Source organism: Oncorhynchus mykiss, chromosome 3 (genome assembly GCF_057628025.1).
Source record: "Oncorhynchus mykiss isolate SJ-2025 chromosome 3, ASM5762802v1, whole genome shotgun sequence".
Taxonomy (NCBI): Eukaryota; Metazoa; Chordata; class Actinopteri; order Salmoniformes; family Salmonidae; genus Oncorhynchus; species Oncorhynchus mykiss.
In genome coordinates this window covers 30,598,402-30,617,500 of record NC_143024.1, presented here as the reverse complement: position 1 = coordinate 30,617,500, position 19,099 = coordinate 30,598,402, and the positions used below count along the sequence as shown (strand labels likewise).

Below are 19,099 nucleotides of genomic sequence, written 5' to 3'. Positions count from 1 at the left end.
GGAAATATTTTTGCTGCTTCTGTTTTTTGTTTGACATTTGTCAAAGGTGTTTTCTAATTGTTTTACATTCATTATCAAACCATTTGTCAGAAACATTTTGTTTTTTGTTTCTGATGTTGCATTTCTTTGGTTTTCTCAAATTTGCTTTCGATGCTGCTTTTTGGAATATGCAGTTGATGTTTTGAGTAGCCGAATTGACACCATCTTTATTGTTTTGGTACCGTGAGTTATTGAAAAACTGTATAGAGTTCATAATTTCATTTGAGTTCAATGTTTCAATGAATCTCTCTGCACTGTTTGGAGCCCATCTGTACGATTGGTTTATGTTGTACAGTTTATTGGGCTGTTTTTTTGAATGAATATTGCCAGTTAATTTCTTCAGAAACACGTTGATCTGACTGTGATCTGACAATGGTGTCTGTGGTCTGACAGTGAATGCACTAATGGAGGAGGGGTCAATGTCAGTGATGGCATAATCGACTACACTTGTCCCAAGAGCTGAGCAGTAAGTAAACTGACCTAAAGAGTCCCCTCTGATTCTACCATTAAGCATGTACAGGCCTAAGGCTCGACAGAGATGTACTAACTCCTTCCCATTTTTGTTCAGTATTAGGTCAGGACTGTTTCTATTATTTATAATAGGGCTATTGTACAAGGAGGGGTGTCAAAATATGTGGTGGTTACCTCCCGCATCAGTGTAGTCAGGCTCAGAACCTGTTCTTGCATTGAAATCTCCACAAAGAAGCACTTTACCCTGCGCCTGAAATGTAATGATTTCTGTCTGGAGATTGTCAAAAAACTGATCATCATAATATGATGAATCTGAAGGAGGAGCATAAGCTGCACATATGTATACATCATTGTCACAATAGATTGTACCTTTGTTAAGTTTTAGCCAAATGTGAGTGGTACCTTTTTTCATTTCATTCAGTGCTAAGTCCTGCTTATGCCAAATGATGATTTCACCTGAGTCTCGGCCCCGTTTAACATGTTTATGTTTGATTGATGGTAGTAAACTTTCTCTATAGCCTGAGGGACACTGAGTATCTATGTCTCCACGACACCATGTTTCCAGTAGGATTATGATGTCCTGTCCCTTGATATTTTTAATCAATTCTGGATTTGTTGTTTATTAAACCAAAATGTGAAGAGTATAGGCCCTGGATATTCCAAGAGCTGATAGTTAATGATCTCATTTATAATAAGTGATATTCACTGGTTTGAGTAAAGTACATCGAAAAAAAAAAATATATATATAAATATGTAAATATATATATACACACATACACATGTCTCTCTCTCTCTCTGTCTCTCTCTCTCTCTCTCTGTCTCTCCCTCTCTCTCTCTGTCTCTCTCTCTCTCTCTCTGTCTCTCTCTGTCTCTCTCTCTCTGTCTCTCTGTCTCTGTCTCTCTCTCTCTGTCTCTCTCTCTCTCTGTGTCTCTCTGTGTGTCTATTAGAGATGTGTGTGCTAATTCGTTTCATGTCCAGGGCTCCTGCAGATGTAGCCTGCTACAAAGGAGTCATTTAGAAACCTAATGAAAAGAGCAAGCAGTTTGTGGAGATCAGGGGGTCTTTTATGAAGCTCCGCGCGGGAAGAAAGGGAAACAGGAGAGGCACACCAGTTTTTAAAAAAAAAACAAATTATTGCTTTATTAAAAGCTGTGGGGATCTAGTCCCTGCGACAATGGCACAAACACATGGGAAGGTGCTGAGAGGATATCAGGGTAGTGTACGTATGTAGCTTTCTGTCTGTCAGAGACTCCAATATGGCACCTGATAGAGAGGCTGCAGTGAAGCTCAAGTGTGACAGACTGAAAGAGATGAACGTTTGTATCTACCAGCCGCTGACAACGCCACGTTTGATATGATTATTCATTCTCAGTTTAAGGGGAGAGAAAAAAAGTTAGGAGAATGATGCAGGTTTCAGCGGGACTGACAAGAGTGTCTTTTTCAAATGCAAACTAACCTTAAAGGTAAATCAATTCTGTTATTTTTTGCTATGCTAATTTCCTGGGGACATTAGAGATATTTTGGGGGGAGGAGGAGAGGTGTGTAAAATGCATTATTTTAATAGCATTCAGATGCAGGGCAAAATGTTTTCTGAACTAATACAAATCAGGCTGCTGTACTGTAATTCCATCAGCACCAATTTATTGAAGCAAAATGGTAATATGCAAATACCAGAAGAGATGTACAGCTACAAGCCAAAACTCTGAAATCATTTAGATTTAAAGAAATAATATTGCACACAGAGGGAGAAAATTAATCACACAGAAAAATGTCTCCTTTACGATTGCTCTGGTGTATTACCTGGGGGCAGGAATTGTAAATGGGAAATCAACATTGTACCTTCTGATAAGGCTAACAAATTAATACAAGCATTTTCTTCAGACCTCCCATGCTGATGCTCGAGTGAAAGTCACAGAGGAACTTTTATCCTTTCTCTCTCTGAGGGTTGGTTCAGTCGGTACCTGTCATTTATTTTACAAGTCAGGTTGCTTTCAGGTGCATAACATCCACAATGCACTTCTTCAATGCCTAGTTTAGATGGAGTGGTTATGTGTTTAATTGGCAAAGAACATTCAGTTTTGTCTAATTTTGTCTTGTACAGTATGTCTAAACAGTATATATCAAATGTGTGTGTGTGTGTGTGTGTGTGTGTGTGTGTGTGTGTGTGTGTGTGTGTGTGTGTGTGTCCAGGTCCCCTAGAGGATGGCGCCCTGGGGGAAGAGGAGGAGTGTGTGTCGGAGGAGAACGAGCTCATGGCCAAAGATGAGTTCTCCGCAGAGGATAACTTCTCAGCAGAGTTTGAGTCAGAGAACATGAGCTGTGAGGACATTGAGTTTTACTGCAACAAAGGTGACCTGCATTCTCCTAGTTCTCCTAGTTTTAATAATACCCACATGGCAGTCATAGACATTACAATATATGGGTTCCACATTTCAATAATTGTAGTATTTACAGGATATATACTGTACTATTAAGATGGTAGTTAGAGCAGTAGTGGTTGAGAACCCTGCAGTGGTCGTCTGTGGTCTCTCTCTCTCTCTCTCTCTCTCCCTTCTATCTCTCTCTCTCTCTCCCTTCTATCTCTCTCTCTCTCTCTCTCTCTCTCTCTCTCTCTCCCCCCCCCTCTCTCTCTCTCTCTCTCTCTCTCTCTCTCTCTCCCTTCTCTCTCCCTTCTATCTCTCTCTCTCCCTTCTCTCTCTCTCTCTCCCTTCTCTCTCTCTCTCTCTCTCTCCCTTCTCTCTCTCTCTCCCCTCTCTCTCTCTCTCTCCCTTCTATCTCTCTCTCTCCCTTCTCTCTCTCTCTCTCCCTTCTCTCTCTCTCTCTCTCCCTTCTCTCTCTCTCTCCCTTCTCTCTCTCTCTCTCTCTCTCTCTCTCTCTCTCTCCCTTCTCTCTCTCTCTCTCCCCCTTCTCTCTCTCTCTCCCTTGTCTCTCTCTCTCTCTGTCTCTCTCTCTCTCTCCCGTGTCTCTCTCTCTCTCCCTTCTCTCAATCTCTCTTTTCTCTCAAATTCAAATTCAAATTCAAGCTGCTTTATTGGCATGAAAAACATTGTGTCAATATTGCCAAAGCAACAATGTATACAATATACATTGTAACAAAATTGTAAATGATAGCAAATAATAATATAAAATGGTAGTAAATAATAATACAAAAATAAATACAATAAAATGGTAACAGTCTACAGTAAACATTAATAATTATAGTAATAACAATAATAGTAATAATAAGTAAGTTACTGTTTACTATGCAGATGTTATTATTCAGTGTCCCTCAGGCTATGGCAGGAAAATACATATTTGGCTGCAAGAGGAGCCATTGCTCCTTCGCCCATGAGTATTCTTAGTTTTTCCTCTGGGTTCAATTTGTAAAAATGTGGAATATATGTAGTCATTTCTGTGAATAATGAATCTCTTTGTGAGGAATATTTATCACAGTAAAGGAAAAAGTGCATCTCTGTCTCTACCTCCCCTGTCATGCAGTGACCACATACACGCTCTTCTTTGGGTAGCCATGTCTTTTTATGTCTGCCGGTTTCTATTGCCAATCGGTGGTCACTCAGCCTGTACTTGGTAAGGATCTGTCTCTGCTTCGTATCTCTGACAGAGTAGAGATAATCAGCCAATTCATATTCTCTGTTTAGGGTCAGATAGCAATTTAGTCGGCTTTGGGATTTTGTTTCGTTTTTCCAGTATTGTAAGTATGATTCCTTTGATTGGTTCATGATTTTGTTTATTGGAATTCTTTCTTTTGAAGCAGTGCTGGTGTCAGCTTGATTGGTGAGGTCCAACACCAGCTGACTGAGAGGGCTCGTTTCTGGGCTCAGCTCTTGGGCTTGAAGTGCTTTAAATTGCAGACTCGAATTTGGACTTGAATTTAGATGTAGCCAAAATTTTAATGATCTTTTCTGTATTTTCATTATTACTGGAAAACGGCCCAATTCTGCCCTACATGCATTAGTTGGTGTATTTCTCTGGACTTGTAGAATTTTCCGACAGAATTCTGCATGTAGGGTTTCAATTGGATGTTTGTCCCACATTTTAAAATCCAGTTTATTGAGTGGCCCCCAAACCTCACTTCCATAAAGTGCTATTGGTAGGATTACACTGTCAAATATTTTAGTCCAAATTCTAATTGGGATGTTGATTTTGAATAATTTCATTTTTATTGCATACATTGCTCTGCGGGCTTTTTCTTTGAGTGCCTTCACTGCCATATTAAAGTTTCCCGATGCAGATATGGTCAGACCAAGGTAGGTGTAATTTTTTGTGTGTTCAATTAAGGTGTTGTTCAGGGTGAATTTACATTTTTGTTTCTGACATCTGGGTTTTTTTTGGAAAATCATGATTTTAGTTTTTTGGAAATTTACTGCCAGGGCCCAATTATGGCAATATTGCTCCAGAATATTAATGTTTTGTTGAAGACCTTCTTTGGTTGGTGATAGAAGTACCAAGTCATCAGCATATAGCAGGTATTTCACCTCTGTGTCAAATAGTGTGAGTCCTGGGGCTGGAGATTGGTCCAACATGTCTGCTAATTCATTGATATAAATGTTGAAAAGATTTGGACTCAAATTGCAGCCTTGTCTCACACCTCGACATTGTGAAAAAAATTCTGTTCTTTGGTTTTTGATTTTTATTGCACACTTGTTTTCTGTGTACATACATTTTATTAAGTCATACACCTTACCACCAAGCCCACTTTGTAGAATTTTGTAGAATAGCCCTTCGTGCCAAATCGAATCAAATGCTTTTTTAAAGTCAATAAAGCAAGCAAAGATTTTGCCCTCTTTTTTTTGGTGGACGTGTTTATTAATTAGTGTGTGTAAGGTGTATATATGGTCAGTAGTGCGATGGTTAGGGAGAAAGCCAATTTGACATTTACTTATTACATTTTTTTCTTGAAGAAAGGTTTGAATTCTTGAATTCAAAATGCTACAGAAAATCTTTCCCAAGTTACTGTTGACGCAAATTCCCCTGTAATTATTGGGGTCTGATTTGTCTCCACTTTTGTGGATAGGGGAGATGAGCCCCTGGTTCCAGACATCAGGGAAGCAGCCAGAAGTTAAAACCATGTTGAACAATTTAAGCACAGCATTTTGCAACTCAGGTGTGCTGTTTTTCAGCATTTCATTTCTGATGTTGTCTACACCACAAGCCTTTTTTGATTTAATAGATTTTAGCTTTTCATTTAGTTCTTGTTGGGTTATTGGGTAATCTAATGGATTTTGGTTGTTTTTAATGACTGATTCCAGGATGTTCAATTTTTCTTTAATTTCTAATTGGTTCTGGTTTAAGTCTTTTTGTGGGATGTTTTTGTATAGATTATCAAAGTAAGTTTTCCAAATTCCTACATCTTGTATGGCTAATTCTTGTGGCTTTGTTGTGCTTAAATTGTTCCACATGTCCCAGAACTGATTTTGGTCAATTGCGTTTTCAATTTCATCAAGTGTCTTGTTGGTATAATTCAATTTCTTGCATTTCAGTGTTTGTTTATACTGTTTCAGAGTTTCAAAGTATTCATATCGTAGCTCTGGGTTGTTTTGCTGCTTATGTTTTTTGTTTGACATTTGTCTTAGGTGTTTTCTAATTGTTTTACATTCATTATCAAACCATTTGTCAGAAACATTTTGATTTTTGCTTCTGATGTTGCATTGCTTTGGTTTTCTCAAATTTGCTTTCGATGCTGCTTTTTGGAATATGCAGTTGATGTTTTGGGTAGCTGAATTGACACCATCTTTATTGTTTTGGTACTGTGAGTTATTGAAAAACTGTATAGAGTTCATCATTTCATTTGAGTTCAATGTTTCAATGAATGCCTCTGCACTGTTTGGAGCCCATCTGAACGATTGGTTTATGTTGTAAAGTTTATTGGGCTGTTTTTTTGAATGAATATTGCCGGTTAATTTCTTCAGAAACACGTTGATCTGACTGTGATCTGACAATGGTGTCTGTGGTCTGACAGTGAATGCACTAATGGAGGAGGGGTCAATGTCAGTGATGGCATAATCGACTACACTTGTCCCAAGAGCTGAGCAGTAAGTAAACTGACCTAAAGAGTCCCCTCTGATTCTACCATTAAGCATGTACAGGCCTAAGGCTCGACAGAGATGTACTAACTCTTTTCCATTTTTGTTCAGTATTTGGTCAGGACTGTTTCTATTATTTATAATAGGGCTACTGTACAAGGAGGGGTGTCCAAATATGTGGTGGTTACCTCCCGCATCAGTGTAGTCAGGCTCAGAACCTGTTCTTGCATTGAAATCTCCACAAAGAAGCACTTTACCCTGCGCCTGAAATGTAATGATTTCTGTCTGGAGATTGTCAAAAAACTGATCATCATAATATGATGAATCTGAAGGAGGAGCATAAGCTGCACATATGTATACATCATTGTCACAATAGATTGTACCTTTGTTAAGTTTTAGCCAAATGTGAGTGGTACCTTTTTTCATTTCATTCAGTGCTAAGTCCTGCTTATGCCAAATGATGATTCCACCTGAGTCTCGGCCCCGTTTAACATTTTTATGTTTGATTGATGGTAGTAAACTTTCTCTATAGCCTGAGGGACACTGAGTATCTATGTCTCCACGACACCATGTTTCCAGTAGGATTATGATGTCCTGTCCCTTGATGTTTTTAATCAATTCTGGATTAGTTGTTTTATAACCAAAATGTGAAGAGTATAGGCCCTGGATATTCCAAGAGCTGATAGTTAATGATCTCATTTATAATAAGTGATATTCACTGGTTTGAGTAAAGTACATCGAAAAAAAAAAAAAAAAAAAAATATGTATATGTATACATATATATACATACACACATACACATATACATATATATACATACATATATACACATATACATACATATATACATACACATACATATACATATACATATATATATATACATACACATACATATATACATACACATACATATACACACATACATACATACATACATACATACACACACACACACACACACATACATACACACACACACACATACATACATACATATATATATACATATATATACACATACACATACATATATATATATATATATATATATATATATATATACACACATACATGCACATACACATATACACACATACATACATACATACACACACACGCGCACACACACACACACACACACACACCATTACATATAATAATTATTATAATACCGGTGTCAATACATTTAGGAATATTTGTAAACAAATGAATAAGAATGGAATAAGATTGCATTGTACTTATGTTATGTGCAATCTGCAACCCTGTGTGTTTGTGTGTGTGTGTGTGCGCGTGCGTGCCCGTGTGTGAATTAAAGGGACTGTCTAGCTCAGTAGTCTGCATATTAGTTGCAGTAGTTGGCGCACCTCTCCTATCTCTGATTGTTCTAGGGGTCTTCTGCCAGAGGTTACCTCAGCATATGTAGGCTGACGATCTAATTGATACATGGTGTGGACTGCATCATGTGGTCTACTTCCCTGAAGGGCAGTGTTCTGACCGACCCTGGAGTAGTGGTCAGAGCTGTGTTGTGATGGGCTGGGTCTAATAGAGCTGTGTTGTGATGGGACAGGTCTAGTAGAGCTGTGTTGTGATGGGCCGGGTCTAGTAGAGCTGCGTTGTGATGGGCCGGGTCTAGTAGAGCTGTGTTGTGATGGGCCGGGTCTAGTAGAGCTGTGTTGTGATGGGCCGGGTCTAGTAGAGCTTTGTTGTGATGGGCCAGGTCTAGTAGAGCTGTGTTGTGATGGGCCAGGTCTAGTAGAGCTGTGTTGTGATGGGCCAGGTCTAGTAGAGCTTTGTTGTGATGGGCCAGGTCTAGTAGAGCTGTGTTGTGATGGGCCGGGTCTAGTAGAGCTGTGCAGTGTTGGGCCTGGTCTAGTAGAGCTGTGCTGTGTTGGGCCTGGTCTAGTAGAGCTGTGCTGTAATAAGCCATGTCTGGCTCTTTTCTCCTCGGGATGGTGGAGGTACTGTTGTTTCAGAAGGTGGGGCGTGGGACCTTTGTTGCTGGGGTGATGGGTGTGTGGGTCCCTGCCAAGTGTTGCATCTTTTAGGTCCTTGGCAAAGGTTCTGATACTGTCCTGATCAAGATGTATATTATCATATAAGTGTTGACATGTCAGAGTGGGGTGGTGAGCCGTTCTGACGTTGAGCAGTGAGGCACAGTCCACAGTGATCTGTTGATTTATTTTGTCGATCAACTTTTCTGGGAAGTCTTTTCTTGGTAGGAGGGTGGACACAACTATATTGGTTGTTGGGAACATAGCCTGTGCCCGTTCTGCCACTCTTCTCACTGCCCCAGATACATTTTCACCTTTGGCATGAAGGTCGTTTGTGCCAGTGTGGATGATGATGTTGTCAGGGGTGTCAATCCTGGTCTGACTGAGTAGCTGCATTGCACTCTCAGTTGTAGGACACCAGAACTTATACACCTGGTGTCTAGGGAATAATCTTTCCTGGACTAAGAACTTCCCATTTGAATCAATTAGAATTGCAGTTGTGGGTGATTGTCTGGGTGGAGCAGACTGGGAGGCTGGTATTCTGACCTGGGCTGGAGCAGACTGGGAGGCTGGTAGGTTAACCTGGGCTGGAGCAGACTGGGAGGCTGGTATTCTGACCTGGGCTGGAGCAGACTGGGAGGCTGGTAGGTTGACCTGGGCTGGAGCAGACTGGGAGGCTGGTAGGTTAACCTGGGCTGGAGCAGACTGGGAGGCTGGTATTCTGACCTGGGCTGGAGCAGACTGGGAGGCTGGTAGGTTGACCTGGGCTGGAGCAGACTGAGAGGCTGGTAGGTTGAGCTGGGCTGGAGCAGACTGGTAGGCTGGTGCAGTGTCATCCGGCTGTGTAGTGGAGGCCATGCTGGTCTCAAGTTCTGCTTGTGTTGTACCAAGCTGGTGGACATGTTTTCTAGATGCAGAGGACACAATGACTCTCTGCCGGTTGAGGGTGTCAATGTACCTCTCTTTTTGTTCGAGCTCCTTTCTAGTTGTGCTCAGATGGTCTCTGAGGTCATCATTTGTCTGACTCAGCTTGTCCATTCTGCTTTCTAATTTAGCTATGGATGCTCTGCTCTCCTCCCTGAACTGTTTCATCTCTTCTTTGAGTTTCTGGACAGTGTCCTCCTCTTGAAGCTTCTTCTCTCTGAGTTCTATGACCTCTGCTTCGACTCTCTCTCTCTCTCTCCCTTGTCTCTCTCTCTCCCTTCTCCCTCTCTCTTGTCTCTCTCTCTCCCTTCTCTCTCTCTCCCTTCTCTCTCTCTCCCGTGTCTCTCTCTCTCTCCCGTGTCTCTCTCTCGCTCTCCCTTGTCACTCTCTCCCTCTATGTATATCTGTCTCTGTCTCTCCCTCTATGAATATCTGTCTCTGTCTCTCCCTCTATGTATATCTGTCTCTCCCTCTATGTATCTATGTCTCTCTCTCTCTCTCTCTCTCTCCCGTGTCTCTCTCTCTCTCCCTTCTCTCAATCTCTCTTTTCTCTCTCTCTCTCTCCCTTGTCTCTCTCTCTCCCTTGTCTCTCTCTCTCTCCCCTGTCTCTCTCTCCCTTCTCTCTCTCTCTCCCTTGTCTCTCTCTCTCCCTTCTCCCTCTCTCTTGTCTCTCTCTCTCTCCCTTGTCTCTCTCTCTCTCCCGTGTCTCTCTCTCTCTCCCTTCTCTCTCTCGCTCTCCCTTATCTCTCTCTCGCTCTCCCTTGTCTCTCTCTCGCTCTCCCTTGTCTCTCTCTCTCTCTCTCTCTCCCTTGTCTCTCTCTCTCTCTCGCTTCTCTCTCTCTCCCATCTCTGTCTCTCTCTCTCCCTTGTCTCTCTCTCCCATGTCTCTCTCTCTCTGTCTCTCCCATGTCACTCTCTCCCTCTATGTATATCTGTCTCTGTCTCTCCCTCTATGAATATCTGTCTCTGTCTCTCCCTCTATGTATATCTGTCTCTCCCTCTATGTATCTATGTCTCTGTCTCTCTCCCTCTATGTATATCTCTCTCAGTCTCTCTCCCTCTATGTATCTCTGTCTCTGTCTCAGTCTCTCTCCCTCTATGTATCTCTGTCTCTGTCTCTGTCTCAGTCTCTCTCCCTCTATGTATCTCTGTCTCTGTCTCTCTCCCTCTATGTATGTCTCCCTCTGTCTCTGCCTCTATGTATATCTGTCTCAGTCTCTCTCCCGCTATGTATATCTGTCTCTCCCTCTATGTATCTATGTCTCTGTCTCTCTCCCTCTATGTATATCTGTCTCAGTCTCTCTCCCTCTATGTATCTCTGTCTCTCTCAGTCTCTCTCCCTCTATGTATCTCTGTCTCTGTCTCTGTCTCAGTCTCTCTCCCTCTATGTATCTCTGTCTCTGTCTCTGTCTCTCCCTCTATGTATATCTGTCTCTCTATGTATATCTGTCTGTCCCTCTATGTTTATCTGTATCTCTATGTATATCTGTCTCTGTCTCTGTCTCTCTCCTTCTATGTATCTCTGTCTCTGTCTCTCTCCCTCTATGTATATCTGTCTCTGTCTCTCTCACTCTATGTATATCTGTCTCTGTCTCTCCCTCTATGTTTATCTGTCTCTGTCTCTCTCCCTCTATGTATATCTGTCTCTGTCTCTTTCCCTCTATGTATATATGTCTCTGTCTCTGTCTTTCCCTCTATGTATATCTGTCTCTGTCTCTGTCTCTCTCCCTCTGTTTATCTGTCTCTGTCTCTATCCCTCTATGTATATCTGTCTCTGTCTCTCTCCCTCTATGTTTATCTGTCTCTGTCTCTCTCCCTCTATGTATATATGTCTCTGTCTCTCTCCCTCTATGGGTCTCTGTCTCTATCCCTCTATGTATCTCTGTCTCTGTCCCTGTCCCTCTATGTATATCTGTCTCTCCCTCTCTCCCTCTATGTTTATCTCTCTCTGTCTCTCTCCCTCTATGTTTATCTGTCTCTCTATGTATATCTGTCTCTGTCTCTGTCCCTGTCCCTCTATGTATCTCTGTCTCTCTCCCTCTATGCTTATATGTCTCTCTATGTAATCTGTCTCTGCCTCTGTCCCTCTATGTATCTCTGTCTCTGTCTCTCTCCCTCTATGTATATCTGTCTCTGTCTCTATCCCTATATGTATATCTGTCTCTGTCTCTGTGTCTCTCCCTCTATGTATATATGTCTCTGTCTCTCTCCCTCTATGTATATCTGTCTCTGTCTCTCTCCCTCTATGTATATATGTCTCTGTCTCTCTCCCTCTATGTATATCTGTCTCTGCCTCTGTCCCTCTATGTATCTCTGTCTCTGTCTCTCTCCCTCTATGTATATCTGTCTCTGTCTCTATCCCTATATGTATATCTGTCTCTGTCTCTGTCTCTCTCCCTCTATGTATATATGTCTCTGTCTCTCTCCCTCTATGTATATCTGTCTCTGCCTCTGTCCCTCTATGTATCTCTGTCTCTGTCTCTCTCCCTCTATGTATATCTGTCTCTGTCTCTATCCCTATATGTATATCTGTCTCTGTCTCTGTGTCTCTCCCTCTATGTATATATGTCTCTGTCTCTCTCCCTCTATGTATATATGTCTCTGTCTCTCTCCCTCTATGGATCTCTGTCTCTGTCTCTGTCCCTCTATGTATCTCTGTCTCTGTCTCTGTCTCTCTCCCTCTATGTATATCTGTCTCTGTCTCTCCCTCTATGTATATCTGTCTCTGTATCTCTCCCTCTATATATATATGTCCCTGTCTCTCCCTCTATATATATATGTCCCTGTCTCTCCCTCTATGTATTTCTGTCTCTGTCTCTCTCACTCTATGTATCTCTGTCTCTGTCTCTCCCTATGTGTCTCTGTCTCTCCCTCTATGTATATCTGTCTCTGTCTCTGTCTCTCTCCCTCTATGTATATCTGTCTCTGTCTCTCTCCCTCTATGTATATCTGTCTCTGTCTCTCACCCTCTATGTATCTCTGTCTCTGTCTCTCCCTCTATGTATATCTGTCTCTGTCTCTCTCCCTCTATGTATATCTGTCTCTGTCTCTCTCCCTCTATGTATATCTCTCTCAGTCTCTCTCCCTCTATGTATCTCTGTCTCTGTCTCAGTCTCTCTCCCTCTATGTATCTCTGTCTCTGTCTCTGTCTCAGTCTCTCTCCCTCTATGTATCTCTGTCTCTGTCTCTCTCCCTCTATGTATGTCTCCCTCTGTCTCTGCCTCTATGTATATCTGTCTCAGTCTCTCTCCCGCTATGTATATCTGTCTCTCCCTCTATGTATCTATGTCTCTGTCTCTCTCCCTCTATGTATATCTGTCTCAGTCTCTCTCCCTCTATGTATCTCTGTCTCTCTCAGTCTCTCTCCCTCTATGTATCTCTGTCTCTGTCTCAGTCTCTCTCCCTCTATGTATCTCTGTCTCTGTCTCTGTCTCTCCCTCTATGTATATCTGTCTCTCTATGTATATCTGTCTCTCCCTCTATGTATATCTGTCTGTCCCTCTATGTTTATCTGTATCTCTATGTATATCTGTCTCTGTCTCTGTCTCTCTCCTTCTATGTATCTCTGTCTCTGTCTCTCTCCCTCTATGTATATCTGTCTCTGTCTCTCTCACTCTATGTATATCTGTCTCTGTCTCTCCCTCTATGTTTATCTGTCTCTGTCTCTCTCCCTCTATGTATATCTGTCTCTGTCTCTTTCCCTCTATGTATATATGTCTCTGTCTCTGTCTTTCCCTCTATGTATATCTGTCTCTGTCTCTGTCTCTCTCCCTCTGTTTATCTGTCTCTGTCTCTATCCCTCTATGAATATCTGTCTCTGTCTCTCTCCCTCTATGTTTATCTGTCTCTGTCTCTCTCCCTCTATGTATATATGTCTCTGTCTCTCTCCCTCTATGGGTCTCTGTCTCTATCCCTCTATGTATCTCTGTCTCTGTCTCTGTCCCTGTCCCTCTATGTATATCTGTCTCTCCCTCTCTCCCTCTATGTTTATCTCTCTCTGTCTCTCTCCCTCTATGTTTATCTGTCTCTCTATGTATATCTGTCTCTGTCTCTGTCCCTGTCCCTCTATGTATCTCTGTCTCTCTCCCTCTATGCTTATATGTCTCTCTATGTAATCTGTCTCTGCCTCTGTCCCGCTATGTATCTCTGTCTCTGTCTCTCTCCCTCTATGTATATCTGTCTCTGTCTCTATCCCTATATGTATATCTGTCTCTGTCTCTGTGTCTCTCCCTCTATGTATATATGTCTCTGTCTCTCTCCCTCTATGTATATCTGTCTCTGTCTCTCTCCCTCTATGTATATATGTCTCTGTCTCTCTCCCTCTATGTATATCTGTCTCTGCCTCTGTCCCTCTATGTATCTCTGTCTCTGTCTCTCTCCCTCTATGTATATCTGTCTCTGTCTCTATCCCTATATGTATATCTGTCTCTGTCTCTGTCTCTCTCCCTCTATGTATATATGTCTCTGTCTCTCTCCCTCTATGTATATCTGTCTCTGCCTCTGTCCCTCTATGTATCTCTGTCTCTGTCTCTCTCCCTCTATGTATATCTGTCTCTGTCTCTATCCCTATATGTATATCTGTCTCTGTCTCTGTGTCTCTCCCTCTATGTATATATGTCTCTGTCTCTCTCCCTCTATGTATATATGTCTCTGTCTCTCTCCCTCTATGGATCTCTGTCTCTGTCTCTGTCCCTCTATGTATCTCTGTCTCTGTCTCTGTCTCTCTCCCTCTATGTATATCTGTCTCTGTCTCTCCCTCTATGTATATCTGTCTCTGTATCTCTCCCTCTATATATATATGTCCCTGTCTCTCCCTCTATATATATATGTCCCTGTCTCTCCCTCTATGTATTTCTGTCTCTGTCTCTCTCACTCTATGTATCTCTGTCTCTGTCTCTCCCTCTATGTGTCTCTGTCTCTCCCTCTATGTATATCTGTCTCTGTCTCTGTCTCTCTCCCTCTATGTATATCTGTCTCTGTCTCTCTCCCTCTATGTATATCTGTCTCTGTCTCTCACCCTCTATGTATCTCTGTCTCTGTCTCTCCCTCTATGTATGTCTGTCTCTGTCTCTCTCCCTCTATGTATATCTGTCTCTGTCTCTCTCCCTCTATGTATATCTCTCTCAGTCTCTCTCCCTCTATGTATCTCTGTCTCTGTCTCAGTCTCTCTCCCTCTATGTATCTCTGTCTCTGTCTCTGTCTCAGTCTCTCTCCCTCTATGTATCTCTGTCTCTGTCTCTCTCCCTCTATGTATGTCTCCCTCTGTCTCTGCCTCTATGTATATCTGTCTCAGTCTCTCTCCCGCTATGTATATCTGTCTCTCCCTCTATGTATCTATGTCTCTGTCTCTCTCCCTCTATGTATATCTGTCTCAGTCTCTCTCCCTCTATGTATCTCTGTCTCTCTCAGTCTCTCTCCCTCTATGTATCTCTGTCTCTGTCTCAGTCTCTCTCCCTCTATGTATCTCTGTCTCTGTCTCTGTCTCTCCCTCTATGTATATCTGTCTCTCTATGTATATCTGTCTCTCCCTCTATGTATATCTGTCTGTCCCTCTATGTTTATCTGTATATCTATGTATATCTGTCTCTGTCTCTGTCTCTCTCCTTCTATGTATCTCTGTCTCTGTCTCTCTCCCTCTATGTATATCTGTCTCTGTCTCTCTCACTCTATGTATATCTGTCTCTGTCTCTCCCTCTATGTTTATCTGTCTCTGTCTCTCTCCCTCTATGTATATCTGTCTCTGTCTCTTTCCCTCTATGTATATATGTCTCTGTCTCTGTCTTTCCCTCTATGTATATCTGTCTCTGTCTCTGTCTCTCTCCCTCTGTTTATCTGTCTCTGTCTCTATCCCTCTATGTATATCTGTCTCTGTCTCTCTCCCTCTATGTTTATCTGTCTCTGTCTCTCTCCCTCTATGTATATATGTCTCTGTCTCTCTCCCTCTATGGGTCTCTGTCTCTATCCCTCTATGTATCTCTGTCTCTGTCTCTGTCCCTGTCCCTCTATGTATATCTGTCTCTCCCTCTCTCCCTCTATGTTTATCTCTCTCTGTCTCTCTCCCTCTATGTTTATCTGTCTCTCTATGTATATCTGTCTCTGTCTCTGTCCCTGTCCCTCTATGTATCTCTGTCTCTCTCCCTCTATGCTTATATGTCTCTCTATGTAATCTGTCTCTGCCTCTGTCCCTCTATGTATCTCTGTCTCTGTCTCTCTCCCTCTATGTATATCTGTCTCTGTCTCTATCCCTATATGTATATCTGTCTCTGTCTCTGTGTCTCTCCCTCTATGTATATATGTCTCTGTCTCTCTCCCTCTATGTATATCTGTCTCTGTCTCTCTCCCTCTATGTATATATGTCTCTGTCTCTCTCCCTCTATGTATATCTGTCTCTGCCTCTGTCCCTCTATGTATCTCTGTCTCTGTCTCTCTCCCTCTATGTATATCTGTCTCTGTCTCTATCCCTATATGTATATCTGTCTCTGTCTCTGTGTCTCTCCCTCTATGTATATATGTCTCTGTCTCTCTCCCTCTATGTATATCTGTCTCTGTCTCTCTCCCTCTATGTATATATGTCTCTGTCTCTCTCCCTCTATGGATCTCTGTCTCTGTCTCTGTCCCTCTATGTATCTCTGTCTCTGTCTCTGTCTCTCTCCCTCTATGTATATCTGTCTCTGTCTCTCCCTCTATGTATATCTGTCTCTGTATCTCTCCCTCTATATATATATGTCCCTGTCTCTCCCTCTATGTATATCTGTCTCTGTCTCTCTCCCTCTATGTATATCTGTCTCTGTCTCTCACCCTCTATGTATTTCTGTCTCTGTCTCTCTCACTCTATGTATCTCTGTCTCTGTCTCTCCCTCTATGTGTCTCTGTCTCTCCCTCTATGTATATCTGTCTCTGTCTCTGTCTCTCTCCCTCTATGTATATCTGTCTCTGTCTCTCTCCCTCTATGTATATCTGTCTCTGTCTCTCACCCTCTATGTATCTCTGTCTCTGTCTCTCCCTCTATGTATATCTGTCTCTGTCTCTATCCCTCTATGTATATCTGTCTCTGTCTCTCTCCCTCTATGTATATCTGTCTCTGTCTCTCTCTGTCTCTCCCTCTATGTATATCTGTCTCTGTCTCTATCCCTCTATGTATATCTGTCTCTGTCTCTATCCCTCTATGTATATCTGTCTCTGTCTCTATCCCTCTATGTATATCTGTCTCTGTCTCTATCCCTCTATGTATATCTGTCTCTGTCTCTATCCCTCTATGTATATCTGTCTCTGTCTTTCCCTCTATGTATATCTGTCTCTGTCTCTGTCTCTCTCCCTCTATGTTTATCTGTCTCTGTCTCTCTCCCTCTATGTATCTCTGTCTGTGTCTCTCCCTCTGTATATCTGTCTCTGTATCTCTCCCTCTATATATATCTGTCCCTGTCTCTCCCTCTATGTATCTCTGTCTCTGTCTTTCTCCCTCTATTTATTTCTGTCTCTGTCTCTCTCACTCTATGTATCTCTGTCTCTGTCTCTCCCTCTATGTGTCTCTGTCTCTCCCTCTATGTATATCTGTCTCTGTGTCTCTCCCTCTATGTATATATGTCTCTGTCTCTGTCCCTCTATGTATCTCTGTCTCTGTCTCTGTCTCTCTCCCTCTATGTATATCTGTCTCTGTCTCTCCCTCTATGTATATCTGTCTCTGTCTCTGTCTCTCTCCTTCTATGTATCTCTGTCTCTGTCTCTCTCCCTCTATGTATATCTGTCTCTGTCTCTCTCCCTCTATGTATATCTGTCTCCCTCCCTCTATGTATATCTGTCTCTGTCTCTCTCCCTCTATGTATATCTGTCTCTGTCTCTCCCTCTATGTATATCTGTCTCTGTCTCTCCCTCTATGTATATCTGTCTCTGTATCTCTCCCTCTATATATATCTGTCCCTGTCTCTCCCTCTATGTATATCTGTCTCTGTCTCTCTCCCTCTATGTATATCTGTCTCTGTCTCTGTCCCTCTATGCTTATCTGTCTCTGTCTCTGTATCTCCCTCTATGTATATCTGTCTCTGTCTCTGTCTCTCCCTCTATGTATATCTGTCTCTGTCTCTCTCCCTCTATGTATATCTGTCTCTGTCTCTCTCCCTCTATGTTTATCTGTCTCTGTCTCTCTCCCTCTATGTTTATCTGTCTCTGTCTCTCTCCCTCTATGTATATATGTCTCTGTCTCTCTCCCTCTATGGATCTCTGTCCCTGTCTCTCCCTCTATGTTTATCTGTCTATGTCTCTCTCCCTCTATGGATATATGTCTCTGTCCCTCTATGTTTATCTGTCTCTCTATGTATACCTGTCTCTGTCTCTGTCCCTCTATGTATTTCTGTCTCTGTCTCTCTCCCTCTATGTATATCTGTCTCTGTCTCTGTCCCTCTATGTTTATCTGTGTCTCTATATATATCTGTCTCTGTCTCTGTCCCTCTATGTATATCTGTCTCTGTCTCTGTCTCTCTCCCTCTATGTATATCTGTCTCTGTCCCTCTATGTTTATCTGTCTCTCTATATATATCTGTCTCTGTCTCTGTCCCTCTATATATATCTGTCTCTGTCTCTGTCCCTCTCCCTCTATGTATATCTGTCTCTGTCTCTGTCCCTCTATGTTTATCTGTCTCTCTATATATATCTGTCTCTGTCCCTCTATGTATATCTGTCTCTGTCTCTGTCCCTCTATGTTTATCTGTCTCTCTATGTATATCTGTCTCTGTCTCTGTCCCTCTATGTTTATCTGTCTCTCTATGTATATCTGTCTCTGTCTCTGTCTCTCTATGTATCTCTGTCTCTGTCTCTCTCCCGCTATGTATATCTGTCTCTGTCTCTGTCTCTCTCCCTCTGTGTATATCTGTCTCTGTCTCTCGTTCCATGTATATCTGTCTCTGTCTCTCCCACTATGTATATCTGTCCCTCTATGCTTATCTGTATCTCTATGTATGTCTGTCTCTGTCTCTCTCCCTCTATGTATATCTGTCTCTGTCTTTCCCTCTATGTATATCTGTCTCTGTCTCTCTCCCTCTATGTATATCTGTCCCTGTCTCTCCCTCTATGTATATCTGTTCCTGTCTCTCCCTCTATGTATATCTGTCTCTGTCTCTCTCCCTCTATGTATATCTGTCTCTGTCTCTCTCCCTCTATGTATATATGTCTCTGTCTCTCTCCCTCTATGTATATCTGTCCCTGTCTCACCCTCTATGTATTTCTGTCTCTGTCTCTCTCACTCTATGTATCTCTGTCTGTGTCTCTCCCTCTGTATATCTGTCTCTCTCCCTCTATGTATATCTGTCTCTGTCTCTCCCTCTATGTATATCTGTCTCTGTCTCTCTCCCTCTATGTATATCTGTTTCTGTCTCTATCCCTCTATGTATATCTGTCTCTGTCTCTATCCCTCTATGTATATCTGTCTCTGTCTCTGTCTTTCCCTCTATGTATATCTGTCTCTGTCTCTGTCTCTCTCCCTCTGTTTATCTGTCTCTGTCTCTCTCCCTCTATGTATATCTGTCTCTGTCTCTCTCCCTCTATGTTTATCTGTCTCTGTCTCTCTCCCTCTATGTATATCTGTCTCTGTCTCTCTCCCTCTATGGATCTCTGTCTCTGTCTCTGTCCCTCTATGTTTATCTTTCTCTCTATGT

At 42.1% G+C, this 19,099-nt stretch overlaps 1 protein-coding gene across 1 annotated transcript in view; it reads left to right on the top strand.

Annotated features, from left to right (window-relative positions):
* LOC110511176 (zinc finger protein ZFPM2) overlaps nucleotides 1-19,099 on the top strand; it is a 194,043-nt gene that overhangs the window by 38,015 nt on the left and 136,929 nt on the right. The window contains exon 2 of the mRNA XM_036971043.2: nucleotides 2,702-2,860. Within this exon, the coding sequence (XP_036826938.2) occupies nucleotides 2,702-2,860 (159 nt within the window). The remainder of the gene's footprint in view (nucleotides 1-2,701; nucleotides 2,861-19,099) is intronic.